A 23,386-nucleotide genomic window follows, 5' to 3' on the forward strand; every position below is an offset into this window, starting at 1 on the left:
GCTTGACTCAAGTTTAAGTGGGTCTGGCAAGCATATGTATATTTCCCTCCAGGAACATGGTTGTTTCTTCACTGTTTATCTATTTTGAAAAGACAAAAAAAGATTAAAATTTTGTGCTGAAGTGTAAATCAATATCTATATTACAACTCAAAAAAAACTCGAATATACCATTTTGCCTATAATAATTTTTGCAATGCTAAATATATCCCATGAAAAAGATAATCTTACCCCAACTGTATGTTTAGCAAGTTTCTTTAGTAAGGACAATTATGTCATTATAATGCTACAATCCACAATGGATATCGGTGTCTAAGTAAACAGTACATTTCAATTCAAATTTATGGTTTTTTTTTTCCAGTAGTAATAATTTGTTTTCAAATTTAGTAATAATAATAATAATAATAATTTTCCTTTTCGAATTAAATTTATGGTTTGTTTCAATAGTAATAATATTTTTATTTTTTTTAATAATTATATTAATAATAATGAATATAATAATATTATTAAACATGTCAAACCCATGTTGGTTAGGTTTAGCAAGCATGCATATTTTCCCCTCATGGGCATGATTGTATTTTCACTTTTTTTTTTTTTTTGAAAAGACAAAAGAAGCTCCTAACCTAAAGATTAAAATTTTTTGCCCTGAAGTATCAATACTATAGTCCAAAAAAAACCCGAACGGATCATTTTGTCCCCAATTATTTTTTTAATGCCAAATGTATTTCATGGAAAAGACAATCCAACATTCATCTGCAGGCTTAGCAAGTTGTTTTTGGCAAAAACAATTATGTATGTTATTACACTACTCTAATCCACAATAGTACATGTCTAAATGTTATTAAAAGATAAACAATCTTTTTATATTGTATAATGCGCTACATCAACTTACATTACACAGTTTCCTGATCGATCTGGTTTTTATACAATAGTGTAATCTTGTAGTGAATTATATAGTGATGGAACCATCATTCATGTCACATTGCGAATTGCATTTTCAATGTATTGCGTTGCCGTTGTTAGTTTTATCCGTTTTGGGTTGGTACAAGTCCACGGACATCAGAGGAAGAAATTTCTGGCCATATCCCACAGACCATCTTCATTGAATTTAATATCAATTTAGATAGTGGATTTCTCTACTCAACAACATATTTATATTAGAAATTATCCCGTGTGATTTAATCAATTAACAGAGTGATGCATTCAACTAAGCTTTTGATCGATTTCAAACAAGCAAAATTTATGAATTAAACATTTTTCGTCATCTGGCTCCTTTGATCGGCCCTAATTTTTGCTGCCACTACCAGTACTGTATGTTCATAGCTCCCAGTACAATGAGATTGTTTCTGAATTTCCTTTCTGCTTTTCTGATAAATTTCCAGTCAATATTTTACTATTAAAGGTAAGGTTAGGTAAGGTTGCAAAATGAACCGTGAAGAAACTAAATAATATCAGAACAAATAATTGGCAATACAGAAGACATTGTATATATGTATGGATTCATTTGCATAGAGGGTTTAACTGTACCTTTGTCACAGAAAGGTGTTATTATCTGGATGGCATGAACTTATTATTATTATTATATTATTATTAATTATAACACGAAAAAATAATAAAGTAAAACAGCAAGACCCTTCTGAAAGAAAGGAAAATAAAAGAAAAGAAAAGGCAAAGGTAAATCCTAGTAAGCAATCGATGGATCAGCTACCCGGAAGCAACCTCTCTTATGTGTTCATAATCACTTTTTTATTAACCTCAAGATATATATATATATATATATATATATATATATATGTCCAAGAAACTCTATAATGATGGATTCATCGGTTTGAAGTTTCACCTTTGAGATGAATGCTGTTGCAATCCCCGTCGTCCACATTTCTCAAAGGTGTCAAGAGGTCAGATAGAACAACTTGAAGAGAGGAGACTTTTTCTTTGAGTTGGGAATTCTCTTGAAGAGTCTGGTGGTTACTTTCTAGTAAGTGGATAACCTTCTCAGAGAGCTGATGGTTCATGTTTTGAAGCTGATTAACCCGATACTGGAGATCTTCAATTTGCTTCTTTCTTCGCATACGCGATCTTCGAGCGGATTCTCTGTTGGATATCATCCTCCTTAGCTTCTTCTCGTTGGAAATTCCGAGCTGTTGATCCCTCGGTTCAGCTAGAGTAGAGTCTGTACTGACAGATGATGTGTTTGGAGAGGGAATATGAAGTGGGACATGAATTAGAGAATTCGTTAAGAACTTATCGAAGAGACTTGAGATGGATTCTGGATTTTCAGATATATTTTCCTGGGATGGGGTGTTGTTTGTGGATTCAACAATGGGCTGCATTTTCAGGCTGGTCGCAGAAGGATATTGTTTTTGTATGGGATTAGGGAAAGTGAATAGATTATGAACCAAGTTTGCATGAGGCAGACCCTGGAATTTCTTGATTTCATGTGGCTCCATGGCTATTATCGATCACTGACTTGAACACAAAACAGATTGAAGGAAGGAGTGGAGTTTTTAAAGTTGATCCTTTGGCAAATATATTAGCGGTAGTAGTTTCTTGTCATACAAGTATCATATGCTTCTTTAGTAATATTGCAGCTAGAATTGGTATGCATGAAATTAAAGCATGTATCCAAATTTGGACATTTGATTTAATATTGTCAACATCAGCTTCAATTGATGTTCTTATTGAGGATACGTGAACGATCAAATTAAGAGAGGAAATGACAAAATTTTCTACCTTTTATAATGCTAAAAAAGGAAAAACAACCATATAGACAAATGGGAGCTAAATGACTTCTTAAATTCGCAACTTCTAGATCAGTTTCATTTGTATGCTTTCGATGATTGATTTCGGCTATTGAATGCAAGAGGATTTCGAGCTGTTGTGTTGCCGAAAGATGGTGAGGAATTCTGCTGAGACAATTTTGTTAAATAATTTACGAATTTCTCGGCTCTTATTGCATGTACTTCAAGTTAAGGGCACTTGTTCTTTATTCTTCTTAATTATTATTGTTTATGGTACTTTCAAATCAGAACTTATGCCGTAACAATACCGTTTATTTTTATTTTTGTTTTTGTTTTGGTTTTGTGTTTGTCTCTACAATCTGCATTAGGAAGTGAAATGGTAGCTAAAAGGAAATTAATCGGATTGTATTTGGTAGGAAATAGGGTTTTTTATTATTATTATTATTAACGCAGTGTTAAAACCAGCTTACATGTACCTTGACTAATACCACAAACCCTGAAATCAATGACCATATAAGTCTCCAGTAACCCTGAAGTTTATAAAACTCGAATCGATTATTCTAGAAAGTAAACTTAGAATCTGACCAGTTAAATTATATCTTTTAGAATTAAAAAAATAAGATTTTTTGTTAATTACTGATGAGTGAAACAATCAACTTCTATAATCCCTGGCTTAATTTGATTGTAGAAATGATCCCGCAGCTCCTTTTCATGAAAAAAGAAAAAAGAAAAGTAAGAGAGATCAAAAAGTAGTAAACTCTATATTTGTTATGTTGCGTGCAACCGGCCTTGGCTTCTCTTCAAATGTAGAATTGTTTAATTACAGTAACTGAATTTTGACAAACAACCGTAAAACTAGGTGACTGGACTTTAATCTATAGCTTTATAAATTTGAAAGAAAAAAAAATATATATAGTCATGAAATTATTACTAGTGATTTCTAGCAAATGCGTCTATACATTCTTCAAATAATATATATATATATATATATATATATATATATATATATATATATATATATATATAAAGTCTAGTATTCTAATTAACATTTTTAGAATACATGTTAAGCAACTATTTAATACTTTAATTCTAATCAATCAGTGTTTTCTTATTTGTTTATGATTTATCATAAACACTTAAGAATATTACCATATAAAATAATAGTTATTTAATATGTTTAATTATAAATATTTGGTTTTTTTTTTACACAAATTAATAATAAATGAAGTTGTTTATATATATCATAAACACTTAAGAATATTACCATATAAAATGAATCCTTTATATATATATATATATATTGAAAAATAAATTAATAGTTTTCTTTACATTTATGAACTTTAATTAGAAAAATATTATTTTCTATGAATCATTGTCATTCTTTTCAATATTTCCGTTTTTAATATCATTTGGCAGCTTCTGATTGTAAATATTTTTTTCTTGTTTCTTGCTACAACACAAATATTTTCTTCTAAAAAATTATAACTTTTTTTTATCATTTTTTCCTTCTTAATATTGTACATTTAAAAATTTAGTAAATGGAGTCAATTAAATATACCTATAAAAGAGATTATATGCTTTGTTGGTAACCATTAAAGTAGTGATTGAATACATGGAAAGGCAAAAAATCACTGCTTGCCCCTTCTAATTAGTTTTGGTTCATAGTAGCATTTTTTATTTTAAACTTTATGATGAACTAAACTTTTCTATCTCCGTGATGAAACTCTGTTATTTTTATCTCATATTTATCAATTGAGTACATAAGTTATTGTGGCGTAAAATGTGTTTTAAAAGTATTTTTTATTTAAAAATATATTTAAAAATAATTTAAAATTTTTTATTTATTTTTAATATTAACACATCAAAATTATCAAAAAAGCAATAATTTTTTTTTAACTTGATGTAATTTTAAAACATACTCAAACACGGTTTTAAACGTAAGAATAAATGATTCAAACTAATAAAATGTTGTCACATGTTTAAAAAAATTATTTTATTTTGACAATTTTTTTTAATAAATAATTGATTATAAAGAGTTTAGTTTTTTTTCCTTTTATTTTAAATAATCATGATTGTTTTTTTTTTTTTTAATTTGGAAATTATTTCCATGCTAGATGGAAGCACCTAATTGGTAAATGCCATGAAAATTAATGAAATAAGAAGTCAAGCTGCGGAGATGGACGGAATATACACATATCGGTTCTATATACATCTGTGTATGGAATTATATATAGTATACGAAATTTTCTCCACTTTCTAGAGCATTGATTCTAAAATTTGGGAAAATTCATTCTTTTTTGGCATCAAAACATACGTGTGATGCAAGTTCTTAGCATTTTTCACTAGAGATGTGTTTGTACATTCAAATAACTTCATTATTTATTTATTATCACTATGAAAAGAAGAAATCTGACTTTATAGTTTGTGAATGATAGAAGTTAATAATGAATATATAAACCTTTTCGATCAAATTGAAAGGAAGGAATAGATTACCGATTAATACTTAGATTTCTTTTTACTAGTATTTGATTTAAACTCCGACGAAAAGTGAGATAGAATTTAGGAATGGAGGGCTACTACTTTTATACACTTCAAGCATCAATCAGCCTTTTATCAAAACAAGTAAAAGAATATAACAATAGTAATAGTAGCTCAACTAATAAAAAAATCACGGAGTAAGAAGTTAATTAAAAAGAGAAAATATTTCTTATTCAAATCTTATTATTTTTTTAATTCAAATATCCACCACGGATCGGTGGGCATAACAAAAATCTTATAAAAAACAATCCATAACAATAAGTCAAAATCTTTTGATAAATCAGTTTTGTTGTGTTAGATGGATGCCACACTAAGGTTGGTGAGCTAGTGTAATTGGACTCTTTGATTGTTAATTTGATATATCATATAGCCAATCAGTTGGTTACATATGAAATTATTATATTCATGTAAATATATATTTATTATTAATGAAGGTTTAACTTATCTTTAATATTTATATAATATTAAATTAATGAATTTAATATTTGATTTATGAATCTAAAATAAACATAAAGTTCATGAGACAAAAATGTTTTGCAAAAGAAATTATAAAGTTGTTATAATTATGAGATTCATATTGCATCACAATCTTGTTTCTAAAATATTTATGTTTGATGCTCTCTTAAATACTTGATATTTATTAAAGTTGTAGAGACTTGAACATGTTATGTTTTTTTTTTTTTAATGAAAGGAAGTAATTGTTTTTATAAGTTTAGGTATGATGGATATTCTATAGCTAATATGTACATACTTGTTATAAAACATTAGAAATATACTAAAACTGCTCAGCCTTTCACTGTAGCAATCCACAGTGAAAGGCTAAGCAGCTATCTCTTTTCTTTTCTTTTCTTTTTTGTTTTTTGAGTTGTTTTCTCTTAAAAAACTGTTCTTTTTTCATTTTTTTTTTATTTTTTTTTCTTTTAATAATTTTTTAAAATTTAGTTTGTTGATGTTAATTTTTTTTTATTTAGTTATCAAACTTTCAAAACACTGATCCCGGATTTAACAAGTTAACTTGATTTCGCGAGTTAACCCGGATTTTTTTTTTCTTTTTAATTAATCTTTTTCGTTTATTTTAGTTTGTTAATATGAAATTTCATTCTATTTAATTATTAGACTTTCATGACACATATCTCAGGTTTCACGGATTAACCCAGTTAATTATGGGTTAACCCGTTCATTTTTTTTTTTTTTTTTTTCTTTTGTTAATTTTAATTTTTTTTTTTAGTTATCAAATTTTAATGAAACGGATCTCGGGTTTAACGGGTTAACCTGGTTTGACGAGTTAACCCGGAGTTTTATTTTTTTTGCTTTTTTCTATCTTTTTAATTAATTTTTTTTTGTTTAGTTTAGTTTGTTAATTTTAAATTTCTTTCTATTTAGTTATCATACTTTCATGACACATATCTCAGGTTTTACGGGTTAACCCATCCATTTTTATTTTTTTTTCTTTTGTTAATACTAAATTTTTTTTTTTGTTTAGTTATCAGATTTTCATAATACGAATCTCGGGTTTAATGAGTTAACCTGGTTTGACAAGGGAATTAAAAAAAAAAAAATTTGCTTTATTTTTTTTTAATTAATATTTTCGCTTAGTTTAGTTTGTTAATGTTAAATTTCTTTCTATTTAGTTATCAGACTTTCATGACACATATCCCGCGTTTGACGGGTTAACATGGTTTCACAAGTTAACCGAGTTAATTCTGGGTTAACCCGTTAATTTTTTTTTTCTATTTAGTTATCAAACTTTCATGACGTGAATCATAGGTTTGATGGATTAACCTGGTTTGAAGGGTTAAACCAGTTAATTTAGATTTTTTTTTCCCCTTTTCTTCATTAGTTTTTTCTTCTTATAGCTTTTTTTTTCTTTTTCTTTTTAATTAATATTTTTTTTGTTTAATTTAGTTCATTAATATTGAATTTTTTTTTCTATTTAGTTATCAACTAATGCATTTAGTTTTTTTTTTTTTTTTTTTTTTTTCGTTTTTATATCTTTAACTCTGGACTGCACAGTGCAGTCTACAGTGAAAAGGCTAATGCGTTTTGTTTTTTTTTTCTTACTTTTTTTTAAAAATTTTGGTTTGTTTATGTTAAATTTTTTTCTTTTAGTTATAAGACTTTCATGACATAGATCTCATGTTTGACAAGGTTAGCCCAGTTAATTCATTTTTTTTTTCTTTTTTTTCATTAGTTTTTTTCTCCGTATAGGTTTTTTCTTCTTTGTTTTTCCCTTTTTAACTAAATTTTTTTTTAATTTAGTTTGTTGATATTAAAATTCTTTCTATTTAGTTATCAGACTTTCATGATACAGATCTCAAGTTTGACGGGTTACCCAATTAATTTAGATTTTTTTTTGTTTTTCTTCATTAGTTTTTTTCTTCCTATAGGTTTTTTTTTCTTTTGACCTAGTTAGTTTTTTTTTTCTTTCCTTTTGCTTTGTTGCCTTTTTTTTATGCCATTGACTGTGGACTGCATAGTGCAATCCATAGTGAAAACCGGTGCCTTTTGTTTGTTTTTGTTTTTTTCTTTTTAATTAATTGTTTTCATTTATTTTAGTTTGTTAATGTTAAATTTTTTTTTATTTAGTTATCAAACTTTCATGACACGGATCCCGGGTTTAAAAGGTTAGCCTAGTTAATTCTGGGTTAACCCGTCAATTTTTTTTTTATATTTAGTTATCAAACTTTCACAATACAAATCCAATGTTTAATGGGTTAACCTGCTTTGAAGGGTTAACCCAGTTAGTTCAGATTTTTTTTTTCTTTATGTTGGTTTTTTTTTTCTATTTACTTAATCTATTTAATTATCACAATTTTATGATACAACCTTGCAGCTAGACCTCCATCCAAGGCTATTGGGTTCGATATTGCAGTCAAACCCACTTAAACTTGGATCATGCAAGTTTAATATTATTATTAATATTATAAGTATTACTCTTAGGTCAACGTTGTAACCAAACACAAGACTCTTGGGTATAGCTTTGCAGAAAGACCTAATACTTTTAGATCTTAACTTTTTTGATTTTTTATACAAAAAAAACAAAAAAATTAACCCGCGGACATCGCACAAGTCATCTAACTAGTCTATACTAAACTAACTCGCTTGAAAAATTCATATGGAGATATCACTTATTTCTATGGATGTGACGGTTGTGTAAATGATCTTTAGACTTGAGATCACTAAGTTATCTTAAATTGTTTAATTTATGTAGTTCTATTTAATTAGAATTATAATTTATATTTAGGCCAATATATTAGAAACCTAATAGGTCACATACATTAAGAACTATTAATCAGAAAGTAAACTCAGATGATATACCAAAATATGATTTGATTAAAATATATTTTACAAATTAAGAACTAGAATATAATTAATACAAGGATTATATTTTTAGATTAGAAAAATCAAGCAAGGATTTCATTGAATTAATTTAAAAAATTATCCTGAATTCATATATGGATATTATTCAATGGCCAAATTGATATTTTATCAATTTATAGGGTTTTTTTATTTTGCTATAAATAGTAAGATATGCCTCTTATTTTTTAGTTATTAGCTATTAAACAAAAAAATCTACGTAAGTTACAGAATAAAAAGCGAAAACTCTAGGCATAACAATTCTTCTCTTTTAAATAAGGATTTAAGATATTTTTCACTAGTGATTCATGTGAATTATCGTTGGAGGCCGGATAATTAGACAACTTGTTGTTTATGACAACCCAGCTTTTAAAGAATTATTCAAAATTAAAGAAGATTATATCTTCAAGTAATAAATCCCTAAATAACTTTAGATTTATCTAACATAAATCTCAAATAATTTTTTATATATATTTTTGTTACATGTATAATATTCAGGAACCCAACATTGATAACCTACACTTAGAAAGCAAAACCAAAAGTGAGAATATGTTAAATCAATCCTAAGCCTCCAAAGAAAAAAAAATATAACAGAGTAAATTATATTAAACACCTTATAGTTTGTTTTAGGTTGAGCTCTTTCTTATACTTAAATATTTACACTTTACATACCATTGATTATACAATTAATAATACTTTATATACGAAGTTAGGAACACACAAATTCAATCAACAATGTTTTTTTTAAAAAATATTATAGGTTTACTATTATAATTAATTTAATATCCAAAATACCATTATAACCATTTCTACATCTTCTTCTTCCCCATTCATTCTTATATCTTCTTCTTCCCTAATAAGAATCATGGTTTTTTTTTTCCTTCTTTTAACATTTGACTCTTTTTTCATTTCCAAATCTATGATAAAAATTCAAAATAAAACCATCAAGCAAAAAGCTAGCAAAATTTGCTTAGAGAGGCTAGAAAATATATGGATAAGAATAATTATAGATGTTATCACCACATGTATATAGAGTGAAAAAGTTTATATCTCTCAAAATTCCTCTAGTATAATTTAGGTAACCACATTTCACATGCATATCTTATTGAGTTTCCTAAAATTTATTCTCATAGTGAAAACTATAAATATAATATTTTTTCCAGGAATTCTAAGAATCTCGTTATACAAATCTATAATCTTTTAAGGTTTATACAAAGATTATTTATAAATTAGATTTTTTTTTTTCTTTGAATAATTGCTTCAATACTAGGTTGTCACAAGCCATAATTTGTCCAAATATTCGGCTCTAACAATAATTTACACAAACCACTAGTGAGAAATCTCTTAAATCCTTTTAGGAGAGAAGGGTTGCTATATATTTGACTGATAACTCTTTTATTCTGTATTTTAGGTATTTTTGTTTTGTATTCTACTCACTTTAAGAAATAAGAGGCATAACTTTCTATTTATAAGGAAACCTGAAAACCCTATAAATGTTAAAATATTAATTTTTCCCTTAAATAATATCACATATATTATTTTAGGTATAACTTTTTATTTACTTAATTGTTTCTAGGTTTAGAATTACAATCCCCTTTATTAATTACATTATATTCCTTAATTTCTAAAATTTATTTATAATCAAATCATATTTAATTAATTATCATATTCTCAGCTTTGGTATGAGGTGCTTGGTATAACATGACGACCTTTGATTTAATAGGCATCCTTGCACTTAGGAAGAAGAATGAGTTCTTATATCAACTTGCCTAATTAGTCCTTTCAACTAAGATTTACTTCATCTGGTATAAGAGGAATAACTGTGAGATTTTTTAGCTTTTCCAGTCCATTTGGTATATTTAGAACACAAGTATCAAATTCTAGTTGATCTTAAGATGCATCTCGTATTTTCCAGGGTCATTAGGTTCTTTGCTTTAGTTTTTGTTCGAGTTTTGTATAACAGGTCTGTTGTTATTGCAGAACTGGTTGACTAGTTTTTGAGTTTCCGGAAATTAGTAGACCATTTACTAGACTTTATAGGATAATCAGTCTATCGGTTCTGGAATTTCAAGAAATCGGCCAATCATTTTCAATATGGTTCCAAGAGTTGTTTTTCTCCAGTTGCGATGTTTGTGTCTCGTTGATGGTGGTTAAACAGGAGGCCTGCCATCCTCCATTTTCTCTCTGACATGACACTGTTCATGAAGAAGCAGATCACAACGAAATAACAAATTTCTTAAATGACTTCAGTTTTCATTTCCAAATGTATTGCCCTTTGTTTGCTAAGCTTTTGATTAATTGTTTATTGGGTCTGATTTATTATGTTTTGCCATATGTAATCCATCGCAGACACATTTTCTCATTTGATGGACCAGTGGTGACTGCATCAGACTTCAAAAATCATCTTGCAGTTGTCACTTATGTTTCTGATTGTCTTTCCTAAAATGATCAGATCTAAAGTTCATATTCTGAATGTGCAGATGCTAGGGTTCAGAGTATTCGACATAGGACCCAGCCACATAGAGGGCCGTCTTCCCTTAATTCCAGGTTCGCATCTACCATGGTTTGGGTTTGGGTTTAGTGAAGAAGGCCAGTTAAGTTCATATGACTCTAAGGTTTTTAATCTCTCTCTCTAGTAGAAATAACTTCTAGTGCAGCATCTTCAGTTTCATTAGCACGTCTTCTTGATATTAATACTGAATTTTTTAGCAAATTCTGTGGGGTGTTTTGCGGGTTTTCACAAGCCAGTACTATGGATTGGTGGTAGTTGGCTCCCAATCTTCAGGTTCATGATTCTTCTGTTTAAGAACATGGGATAAATCCATCAATTGACACTTTCCTATTATTGTTTTATACTATTCAGCTGTTTAATAAAGTTTTAATCAGCGGTGCTAGTAAAGAGAAGAAGTCTGATGAAAGCTACTGGGTGGTTGGACTAAATGTCAGCATGCTGTTCTGTATTGTTTGCAAGAGACTTGACATGTTCCCCAGGTAAGCTTGTCGCCTCGCCTCGCCTTCTTCTTCATCTCTTTCCAATAATCTCATGAATGATTTTCCTCTCCTGTACAGGTGATGCCCCAACCATTCCTTCCCTGTAGCATCATCCTCTGTTCTGGGAGCAGATGCCCTGGAAAAAGAGAACAGCATGCACCTCACACAGGTTTGCTCTCCTCCCCTAAAAATGCTCCCTTTATACTCTTTTAGTGTCAAGCTTGGTTTTTGTTTTTGGAAAAATCTTAGCTCGGTGCTGCTCTCAGACTAGTATCGAGAAAAAGTGATTTTGCCTGACCTTTTTGAAGGTCATTTTGCTGTCCCCAGTAAATAAAGCTGTTGGATCTGTATGCCTTGCAGATTAAAGAAAGGATGGAAGAGAGTGCTGGTTTGGATACCACTGCACTTGGTGATCATGAAGCTTTCAATTTGGAGGCAACTCAAGAGAGATGCATCCTGAGGCTGATTGCGGAGAATCTGTTGTATGGTAGCGCTCAGGTGCTAGAAACAAATGTCAAATGTATGGAAGAGGTTCTCTTCCTGTAATTATGTATTTGAGTATAAAAAAAATAAAAAAATAAAAAAAACATAAAATGAATGAAAAGGATTAGGTTATAAATTAATTAAAAAATTATTCCTAAACATGATGACTGGTTAATTATTTCACTAAACTAAAGGAAGCAGGTTATATAACCAACTCTCTCACGCGACAAAAAAAAAAAAAAAAAATGATGGGTTTTCTGATAGAGTGAGGAAGAGTGGCAGCATTATTTAGCTCCCACAGAACACCCATCTTCTTATAAATGGCAGCAAGCAAGAGCATCTAGGGTTTTCTGATCTATATTCTTGGAGCTCCCCTTCCCATTATTATTAATTAACCATTACATTTTATTTCTCAAATCTAAACACGTTCATTGTTTAATATTAGATTAGGTAGAATTTTAACTGAGTGGCCTCAGTTATCCCTAGTGGATTCACCATATTGTCATGGCATTCACCATATTGTCATGGCATTCACAACGTCTAATGGTGGATCTAACTCCTAGATTAAAAGAGGTTTTGGATATGTTGGGATAAATCATAAAAATATGATTTGAAAGGTTTATGAGTCGAAACCTAATATTGTGGTTACTATAAAACTTAATGGTCTGTAAAAATCTCAATAAAGGAACCAGTTGTGCATGAGAAAGACGTATCATTCCTAGTACAATCTACCTATGATAAGTTGCATTATTGATTGATTGTCTTTTTTTTTAAGATCATTTTTATATTCATTGATCTATTTAAGATTCTAGAAAAATCCTTCTTGGTAAGAAAATTTTAATCTTCTCAGGTTAAAACCAAAACCTAAGCATCGTGACTAGTATGGTATTATGAACTTGTTTTGAAATATGTTTGAAATCGTATTTTTCAAAAACTTGATTTTTTTTTGTTTAAAATTAATTTTTTAATATTTTTGAATCGTTTTCATATACTAATATAAAAATAAATTTTAAAAAATAAAAAAATATATATTATTTTAATATATTTTCAAATAAAATATATTTTAAAAAACAACTATCATTACATTATCAAATAACCTCTATTAGCCTATTTGAAAATGCGGGTCAACCCGTGTTTCAAAAAAAATCAATTTTTTTTGTTAAAAATTAATTTTTTTAATGTTTTCATATCATTTTAATGTACTGATTTAAAAATTAATTAAAAAAAAAACAAAAAAAAATAATTTTAATATATTTATAAACAAAAAGTATTTTAAACCTTAACCGTAAGTATAATTCAAAACAAAACAAATTTTATATCCACTCAGCATAATAGAGTGTATATTGAAGGACTACTTAATAATATATGATGACTATAGGTACTAATTTTTTAGCATCAATAAAGTAGGGAAACTAAGTTAAGTTAATAATTTAACTCAGGCAAGACCACCACCGCTACAATACAACACAATTCAGCACCATCCGGAAATTGCCTCTTAGGAATGAACAGAAAGAAAATAGTTTTGTTTCATCTTCCAATCAAGTAAATGGCAAATATCTCCTTCCGCCACCGCGACGCCGACGCCGACACCAACACCAACGCCAACGGCCATACCTCAACCGTAGACCCTTATTTTCCTATCTTTTCCTCTCTCCACGACGACCCCTTCCTTCCTCTACCTGAGCTTACCACCCATTTCAACATCCACTCTCTGGCACACCAAGACGACGACAACGTTTCAGATCCTGAATCCGTTATCCTCAACGGTCCCGATCTCTTAGAACGCGAGAACCAGGTCAGTTTCGTTATGGATTTGTTTCAGCAACGTGTCGAGCAGTCCCAACTGCTTTGTGATGATGATGATGTTTGTTCCTCGCTTAACGAGTCGGGTTTCGGTGTTATCCAGGAGAATTCTGAATATAATTTAGAGCTTGATTTGGGATTAGGGTTTAGTTTAGATAGTCAAGAGAATTCTGGATTTCAAAATATAGACGCTAATTCTAATGGTAATGACAATGATGTTGTTTATAATGTTAGTAATATTCTTGTTGATAATGATGATTTCTTTATTGAGAGGAGTGTTTCTGGAATTGAATCATGTCAGGCTGAGTCTACTGTGAGTATTCATGCTAATGGAATCCGGGTTGTTGGGTTCGGGTCTGATTCGGATTCTGAGGATAATCAGAATTCTTTAGCTATTGATTTTAATTCTGGGGATGAATATGGTTTGGATGTGAGTATAGGAAATGGAAGTTTTGGTGATGGTGTTGACTATGATGACGCTAGGGTTACAATTCCACTTTGTTGGGACTCACTTCAATTGGAGGATCATAGGGAAAACAATGAGGATTTTGAGTGGGAGGAAGTGGATGGTCGTCTTGATGAGAGGGAGGTTCTAAGTATGTTTATTGATGAAGATGAGGCATCTGTTTCACTTTCCATTTCACCTCTTATTGCTCCTGAGGATTTGGTCAGTGTAGAGAGAGTAGGAGGATTGGATCATTTGGAGTGGCAAGTTTTATTGAATGCTAACAACTTGGACCACGACCATAATTCCGAGCCTTATTCTGGCAGTCATGATGATTATATTTATACAGCAGAGAGTGAGATGTTATTTGGGCAATTTACAGAGAATGAGAATGCGATGATGGGTCAGCCTCCCGCAACAAAGTCTGTTGTTGATAAACTTCCATCAGTGGTTTTCACAAAAGAGGATGTGGAGAGTAATAATGCACTTTGTGCGGTTTGCAAGGATGATATAAATGTGGGGGAGAGAGTGAAGCAGTTGCCTTGCTTGCACCGGTATCATGGTGAATGCATTGTGCCATGGCTGGGGATTAGGAATACTTGTCCTGTTTGTCGGTATGAGTTGCCAACAGATGATGCAGATTATGAACAGAGAAAGATGGCTGATGCTTCTGCTGACCATCGTCTTTGATGTGTAATTTGTATGCTTTTGGATGATTTTGAATTTTCTTATAATCTGTAGGGTTGTCAAGAATGTAGATATTGTTGTTGCTATGAGTTGTTTCTCCCTGTGAGGATAATGGGATTACTAATGGATTTTTGCTGAGTGCACAAGGTTGTTTTTATTATTGCATTGTAATGTTTGAAATTTCCTTCTTTTTTTTTTTATGTAAATGCTGTTCAATGATTTTGCTTTGGTCTTTCATTTTTTCCACTCTTTGATGGTTTTTTTCTTTTCTTTTGAGATTGATTGTTCAGTTTCAAGGCTTTCTGAAGCTAGCTTTTTAGTCAGAGGTTTAGTTGGACCTATAGATTGGATACATAACTCTCTGTTATTGCCATGCTAATTGGTTTTTTACTGTAGGCTCACATACAGGAATCATGGTTTAGCGATTGTTACTCATTTGAGGTTTTGCTATTGTCCCTGTGATCCAGAAGACCAATTTGTTTGTTACATTCATACAAGAGGACCACTATCTAGTTCGCTGTTAGGTCAAATAATAAATCAACATTTATGGTTGCTAAATTCGTATTATTCTAGTATGAAGATGACTAGGCAAAGCAGCTGGCCTACAGGATTATGATAGTTCGAAATCATGGGTTTTTTTTTAGTCTGTATGAGGAAAATGATGCATATGGCATTTTTAGTTCACAGACCTCTTTCACCTGTTTGCTCCATTTTCTGGAGCAAAGAGAAGGGTCTGGGGGTTGAAGTCTTGAATTATTTAGTGTCCAAGCCATTTATTCTTGATCATGTGACATTTTACTTGTAGTTCAGTATTGTGAAGATCATCAAGTGATTGGATAGTAGTACATCAGAGTACCACCAACTGTCAAGGGATGCAGTAGTAAAGAAAAAGGGATTGAAATCTTTTAAAATGAACATTGATCAATGGATCAACTAATACAGCAGGGTGGGATGAATGTGAACACTCTCATATATTGCCCATTCAGCAGCTGGGAAAACAACAATGAGGTTAGAACATTTTTCCTTTCAAGAATTATTTCTGGTAATTTGTAAATACATATGCAGGTAATTTGTGAATACATGTGCTTATCTCTGCACATGCTTTACTGCTAGTTTGCAAACACTGAATTCTCACAATATGCTGGCATTTAATGCATACACAAACTCTGTGGTCTAATGCAATTTGAAGGGGAAGAAGTGAAAGTTGTGGCTTTTGGTATTGCTTGGAGTGCTGCAATTACAATTTTCAGATCATCTACAGTGATGGTGGTTTGTAGGTTTATGATTCATCACATAAACTTTATGAAGTCTGTATGATGATATGATTAGGTCTTCACAATGTGTTTGCTTACTTTCATTTTATTAAATAGTATTATTAGCTAGGGGTGTTCAAAAAAACCGAAAAACCGAGTAAACCGATAAAACCGACAAAAAATTAACCGAAAAAACCGAACCGAATAATAAAACCGAGTAAACCGATTAGATTATATAGAAAAAACTCCGGTTCGGTTCGGTTTTCGGTTTTGCAGTGCAAAAACCGGGTAATCGGACCGGACCGGACCGGACCGGTTTAAAAAAAAAGGGTCTGTCTTTACTCCGCCCTGATATAAATTTAAAAATTTGTTGCAATGCATGCCACTCCCCTCTGACTCTATTATTTTTTAAGGGCTGAGAGGGGGGGATGGAAGATCTGGCAGGGAAATGATGGAGATGGAGAGGTGGCTTGTGGCTGAGGGCCTAAGGCTATGGGTCTGTGAGGGAGAGGATGGTTGCAGAAGATGGAAAATGACAGAGAGTGGGGGGGGGGATGGAAGATCTGGCAGGGAAATGATGGAGATAGAGAGGTGGCTCGTGGCTGAGGCTATGGGTCTGTGAGGGAGAGGATGGTTGCAGAAGATGGAAAATGACAGAGAGGGGGGAGGTTGCTTCGGTTCTGGTCAAAGGAGATGAAGGGAACCGGAGATGGGGAAGAGAAAAGTCTTGTGTGGTTCTCGAGGGGAGCTGGTCTGTAGGCGGGAATGGAGGCGGACAGATCCGGGGAAACGAGAAAAATACATATAGGTTTGTCCGGTTTTTTGGCTAAAAAACCGGACCAGAACCGGCCGGTTTGGGCCGGGTCCGGTTCGGTTTCGGGTGTTATTTTTTTTTTTTTCGGTTTGGTTGCTTTTTTTGAGGAAAAACCGAACCGAACCGGAAATGATCACCCCTACTATTAGCTAGCATTTGGTTAGTGTCTCGGGATAAAAGAGATGGAGAAAAATCTATTTGGTTGAAGAGAAGAAGATGAAAAAATAAATGTCCCTGAAATTCTTGGAAATTTTAGTGTGAATTTCTGTAATTCAAAACAAGAGGTACAAATGGGAGACAATATTTATTATTTTTTATCCCTAAAATATCCATGTAATGAAAGAAAACCCATGGTAGGGTTTGTTCAAGTTTCGGCCATAGGATGAAAAAGAAGAGAAAATAGAAAAAAACTTGGGATTTTGTATGTTAATTTTCTTAGTCATGTTATTGATTTGTGTTTTGAATTGGAATTGAAAACTATTAAATGAGGACTTGATGTGTTTAGCATTAAAGGTATGCTTTGGATTTACGGATGATTGATATGGGTTTTAATTACGATGAGGAAATCAATGTGTTGTGCTTATAATTTAATGGGAATGTTGAATTTGACAAGTTAATAGAGAGTAAAAGAAGAGAAAAGACTTGAAGGGATGATTTCCCTTTGTCGGCCAAAAAACTTTCGTTAGGAAAAAGAGGAAGAAAAATGTCGTCGTGCTACTTAAAATTGTGCTGGCAGTTTTTGTCAAAGAGTGATATAACATGTGTGTCAAGGGTCTGGTCAAAAAGGTGATGAATTAATGTGTACAAGTGTTTTTATAATAGAGGGATGGACTGGAACCTTAAGATTTAAATGTCGATTGTGGTGTATGGATGAGAACACACCATGATTTTAATTTAATTTGCTTTGGATGCTTGAATGAATATGGAAATATGGTTTCTAGACATGAATATGTCATGTCTATGAATGTGTTTGTGAATATTCATGATTAAGAGTTTATGGAAAATGTGTTGAAATGGAACCGGGATGTGGGGTAAATGGATGAAAGAATGAAAAATATGGTTGTTGTAATGCTCAAGGTTATAAAAAATGTATTTTTAACATGGTATAAAAAATATAAAATAAACTCAGATCATAAAATTATAAGAAATTTTTTTGTCATACACAGTAAAAGTTAAAGCATCTTTAAAATATATAGTTCAAATAAAAATTTATATATAATTCAAGTATCTTAAAATACATGGTTCAAATAAAAATTTAAATATATTAAAATAATATTTTTTTTATTTTTTAATATTAATACATCAAAATAATTAAAAATATATATATAAAAAACAAAACAAAAAAACAAGAAATACATGAATAAGGAAATTGAGTTTTTATTAAAGATAAAGAAAAACATTTTCTTTCCTCTTTGATTCAAGTTATTAGAATCTAACAAGTATTTAATTTTCATCGATTTTTATTTTATAAACCATGTTACTCACGAGTAGAGATAATTTTGACTTAAAATTTTAATCATTTTTTTTTATGAATGTATATTTTAATGTTTATATAATTAAATAAAAATAAATTTTAAAAAATATTAAACGAGATCACATTAGCTAGTACTCTTATCATTCATGAACACATTAGCTAAACCCAGGTCATGCCCATTGAAGTGAAGGCAAGAGGGCATATATTGGGAATGACCCAGACAAGAAAGTGCACTATTACAGCATATATGCATATATGTCATCCTTTTCGGGGCGTAGCTGGCAGCACATCTTTTATGTGGAAAAATGTCATGGTGTTATTGGTTTTAGGAAACATATATTGCACTATTGGACTGCAGTATATGTTTTTGTTGAAATTATAAATCAGTATCAAAATCATGATTTCATTCAATTTCAATCTGATTTCATTAACTTTTAAGTTTTTAAGACAATTATGCACGTTAAGTATATATTAACTAGTAAAATCATATATGTTAAGCATATATTAACTCATAAATCGTGACTTTAATAATCTTGGTTATGTTTAGTGTGGTTATGTGAAAGTGGTGTTGGGATTTATATGTGAATAAAAGCTAAATGTGTTTAAAAATAAAACACAAAAAAAATTACTATAGATATCATTTAGCATGGAATATAACGATTATGATGTCTATTATGTACGTTAATAAAGTGTCTTGTAACCATAACTTTCTATGTTCCTAATGGGTGTATGAATATAAATGCAAGATTTATGGACCCATTTAGTGGGCATGTGAATACTTTGTTAATGTGGAAACTTAAAAGTATGTGGGGAATGAATAAATGAAACAGTGAAATTAGCTTATGTGAGTTCGTGCTCTTGTTAAGATATATTGAACAAAATCTTGATTTTAGTTAATAAAGTGAAAATGTTAAATATAATTAGGATGTTTTTATAGAATTCTATGTATTAATAAAAAACTAGCCGATTTATTTGGGGCTAGTTGTATTAACTAGGTTGATGTTCATGATATTTAACTTGATTAATTGACTTGTTTGGGGCTAGTGATATCAACAAAGTTGATAATCGGGATATTTAATTTAACTAGCTAATCGAAGCCATATGATTTATGGCTAGCAACGTGACTAACTATTATATATAAAATTAGTGGTGCTTGGGTTATTGTCTATCAAATGTTTTAATAAGTATTTATAAGAAAAGAAAGTATTGGTGCCAACATGGTTGACATAATTATATTTTTAGGGAATTTGCAAAAGAAATCTAGAAATTAAAGGACGAGTTAAGAAAAGATAAATCATGATAATAATTAAGTTGATGGGATGAATAAAGTCAAATTGAATATAAAGCCTTGTTTGTTTCATAGAAATTAATTTATAGGAAACCACTTTCTAAATTTTTTTATGTTTGTTTATCATAAGAGAAGTTGACCAATAGAAAATACTTTATAATTAAAGAAAAAATTGGTTTAGTTTTTTTAAAAAGTGTTTTCTTTTTATTTTGGGTAAAAAACACTTTTTAGAAATTTTGAAAAACAAAATCAGAAATGCTTTGTTATTTGTTTATTATATCAAATTTGATCTTTTTTGTTTTGAATCTATTTTTTCTTTCAATATTATCTCTTAAAATTTAATTTCATTTTGATTTTTATATTAACTTTGATCTCTATTTTTTATTTTTTATTTTTTCTCTTCTTCTTTTTTTAATTGAATTTTTTATTTATCAAATTTGGTCTTTATTTTTTTATTGTTATTTATTTCTTTTTGAAATAATTTATGAAATTATAATTTTTATTTTAATATCATCATCTTTTAACTTTTTTTTTTCTCAAATTTGGTCTTTATTAATTTGATTGTTATTTATTTTATTTGAAATAATCTATGAAATTAGATTATTGTTTTTCAATTTTATCTTTCTTCAACCTTTTTATGTATAAGAACTAATCCTTACTCTTTTAAAAGTTATTTTCCAACTTATTTTTTATAATATAACCAAATATTAAAAAATATTTTTAAATTTATTTTTTATGACTATTAAATATCAGGAAATAACTCACTTTGCATGAATCTACTTTTCATGGAAACTACTTTTTGAAAGGGAACTATTTTTCAATAAACATTTTAATTAAGAAGTTCTAGAAGATAATATTGGCATCATGTTTTAGATTTTCATTTTTTTGATTAAATATAATGCATTATAAGTGTTAAATTGTTTGTTTGAGGTATACACAATTGAGCATGAAGAAATATGTGGCGTATGAATATTCTATCTTAGATTTTAGGTAGAAATAGTAAATATTATATAATTTATTATTATGGATTGTAAAGAAATAGATTTATAGATTTATGCTTGCGAACTTATTTTTACTACATATATAATAACTAGTTAAGGCTTATTTAGTAAGTATAACATGATCTTTAAACTTTAATGTAAATTTTCCTTAATTAGTCATTTATTTATATAATGTTAAGTTTAACATCTATGCTTATATGATTTGTGGAAAATCTCTTTGAGATGATCTTGGAATAATGAAATATGATCTATAAAGGTTGGATCAAAGATTGTGTAATAGTTTTGGAAGTGTACCGAATTATATCAATAATTTGTTACTGTTCAAGTATAGAAAAACTCTGCCAATTTTCAGGAAAATATTGATAATATAATAAGGACTAAAATATGGTATTGAAGCTAACCATGATTTTGTGTATACATTTAATAGTATATGGATAAAACAATTCCTGGATTTTTAATAACCTTTTATTTGATTTTATGTTTAAGATGATCATAAATGTAAGGATTCTTTGTTCAAAAAACCTTTTTTCTTTCTCATATTCATCCAAATCCTATCTCCTAGTTCAAACTTTATTAATTTACTTTCTCTACTAGCCTTGAATGCATATTGTTTTTTTTTATTTATTTATTTGTTGTCATTTCTGTGTATGTAAGTTTTTCACCTCCTATGCTTTTTAATTACTAACAAGACTAATCATTTCATCAACAAGTAAATAAATCAAATCTAATGGTATTAAATGACTAAAAATATTGATAATATAAAAAGTTATTAATCAAATAAACCAAACTCTCAAGTTCAAAGAACTAATATTATTCCACAATTTACAACTAATATTAGGTCTATTATTAAGACATTAAAATTCTAGAATGATAACTTTAATTTATTCTAAGTTATCATTTATCATCTTATTCCTCTTTTATGACATTTAAAAATATTAAATGATGAAGGATTGAGAGCCACACAATAAATGTATTTCCATCTTCGTAACTAGATTAAGCACATCAAGACCCACATGTACATATAGCTCAAAAACCATTTCCTTTTATATACAAAGTAATAGACATTTTTAAAGATCCAAAGTATCAAAACAATGTTCATAACATTCTTACTACCTATAAGCATTTCAAACAGAAACGTGGATTGCACTTTTACATTTAAAGTCAATTTTTCAACCTAAACAAAAACTAAAACATTATAATCTTAAAATAAACAGGTTATATTAGGGGTGGGCAAAAAAAAATTAAATCGAGAAAATCAAAAACAAATAGCAGAATAAACCGAACTGTGAAAAAAAAAACAATTAAACTTTTGAAAAAATCGACCGATTTGGTTTCGGTTTATTAAACCTGAAACCGAAAGAACTGAACTAAACCCAATAAAAAAAACCAAGCCAAACCAATTTTTATCCTAAAAAACCGAACCAAAACTGGTTGGTTTGAATCGGTTTCGGTTTTTTTTAAAAACATTTTGACTTGGTTATTTTTTTATATATATAAAAACAAAACCAAACTAAAAATGATCACCTCTAAATTATATTTTACTTTATCATTAAGCATCAAATTCTAAACATATATATATATATATATAATATATATATATATATATATGATATGGATAATATTAATAAATATTGTTCGATCATAGCTTCTTTTTTTTTTTATATATAAACTATTTTCAATAATTACTGAGTTATTTTATTCATGTAGACATGTTCTCTTATATACTTTTTTAAGAAATTTTCACTCATATGTCCTTGTATATTTATATTTTCTCTCATATGTTTGTTTCTAATTTTTTTCAAAAAAAAAAATGTCTCTTAGAGTATCTAGAGAAAATTATATTTTAATACATAAAAAATATAAATTTAGTTTTAAAAAACAATAAAATAAAATAAAACCAAGAAATTTGAAAACAAATATTAAAACATCCCAAAACAATTAATAACATAAAAAAAAACACTAAGGAGAATCTTAAAAAATATGTCTTCCAAAACTTATTTTTATCAGTATAAACATTTTTTCATTGTAAGGCTTTATGGGCATGGTTGTTTTATTTCAGATTTTACAAGTTAGTTTTTATATTTTTTTCCCCTAAATTTCTTATATTTTTTAAAAATATTTTTTTCATTTTTTTTTTCAATTTAGTTCTTAAGATTTTAGATTTTTTTCATAAAAGGGTGTTTGAAAAAAACATTATGAAGATATAAGGGCATATAAAAATGAAAAACTTTTAAAATAGCATATGGAAGAACATGTCCATTATATATATATAAGGATAAATAAATCAATTAATCCTTATTTATTTGAATAAGATCAAATGTGTGTGTGTGTATTGCATAAATTTGAATTTTAATGTTTTTCTTTATTATTTCCTAAAATAAAAGAAATTTATATATTTATTTATTTATTTCATTAAGATATATTTGTTGATTAAAAATCAGTTAAGAAAAAGTAGTTGTAGCATTGGATTAACTTATTAAAACACATCATATACATAAATAAACTTTTGATTGT

At 29.1% G+C, this 23,386-nt stretch overlaps 2 protein-coding genes across 4 annotated transcripts; one reads left to right on the forward strand and one right to left on the reverse strand.

Moving 5' to 3' along the window:
- Positions 1-1,817: 1,817 nt before the first annotated feature.
- On the reverse strand, positions 1,818-2,447 carry LOC118037377 (basic leucine zipper 8). Its single transcript, XM_035043346.1, has one exon. It carries the CDS (start codon positions 2,445-2,447, stop codon positions 1,818-1,820), a length of 630 nt encoding a protein of 209 aa, XP_034899237.1.
- Positions 2,448-13,522: 11,075 nt separating this feature from the next.
- On the forward strand, positions 13,523-18,229 carry LOC118037338 (uncharacterized). 3 transcript variants are annotated; one of them, XM_035043296.2, is made up of 2 exons: positions 13,523-13,902; positions 14,212-15,288. In XM_035043296.2, the coding sequence occupies exons 1-2, from the start codon at positions 13,654-13,656 to the stop codon at positions 15,043-15,045; spliced, it is 1,083 nt and encodes a 360-aa protein (XP_034899187.1). In that variant the 5' UTR covers positions 13,523-13,653; the 3' UTR covers positions 15,046-15,288. The 3 variants fall into 3 exon arrangements, 1 of the variants encoding a protein (XP_034899187.1); XR_012168093.1 differs by lacking the exon at positions 14,212-15,288 and adding an exon at positions 15,853-18,229 and having other exon boundaries at positions 13,761-13,902; XR_012168094.1 differs by lacking the exon at positions 14,212-15,288 and adding an exon at positions 15,848-18,229 and having other exon boundaries at positions 13,776-13,902.
- Positions 18,230-23,386: the final 5,157 nt, after the last annotated feature.

Source organism: Populus alba, chromosome 15, assembly GCF_005239225.2.
Source record: "Populus alba chromosome 15, ASM523922v2, whole genome shotgun sequence".
Taxonomy (NCBI): Eukaryota; Viridiplantae; Streptophyta; class Magnoliopsida; order Malpighiales; family Salicaceae; genus Populus; species Populus alba.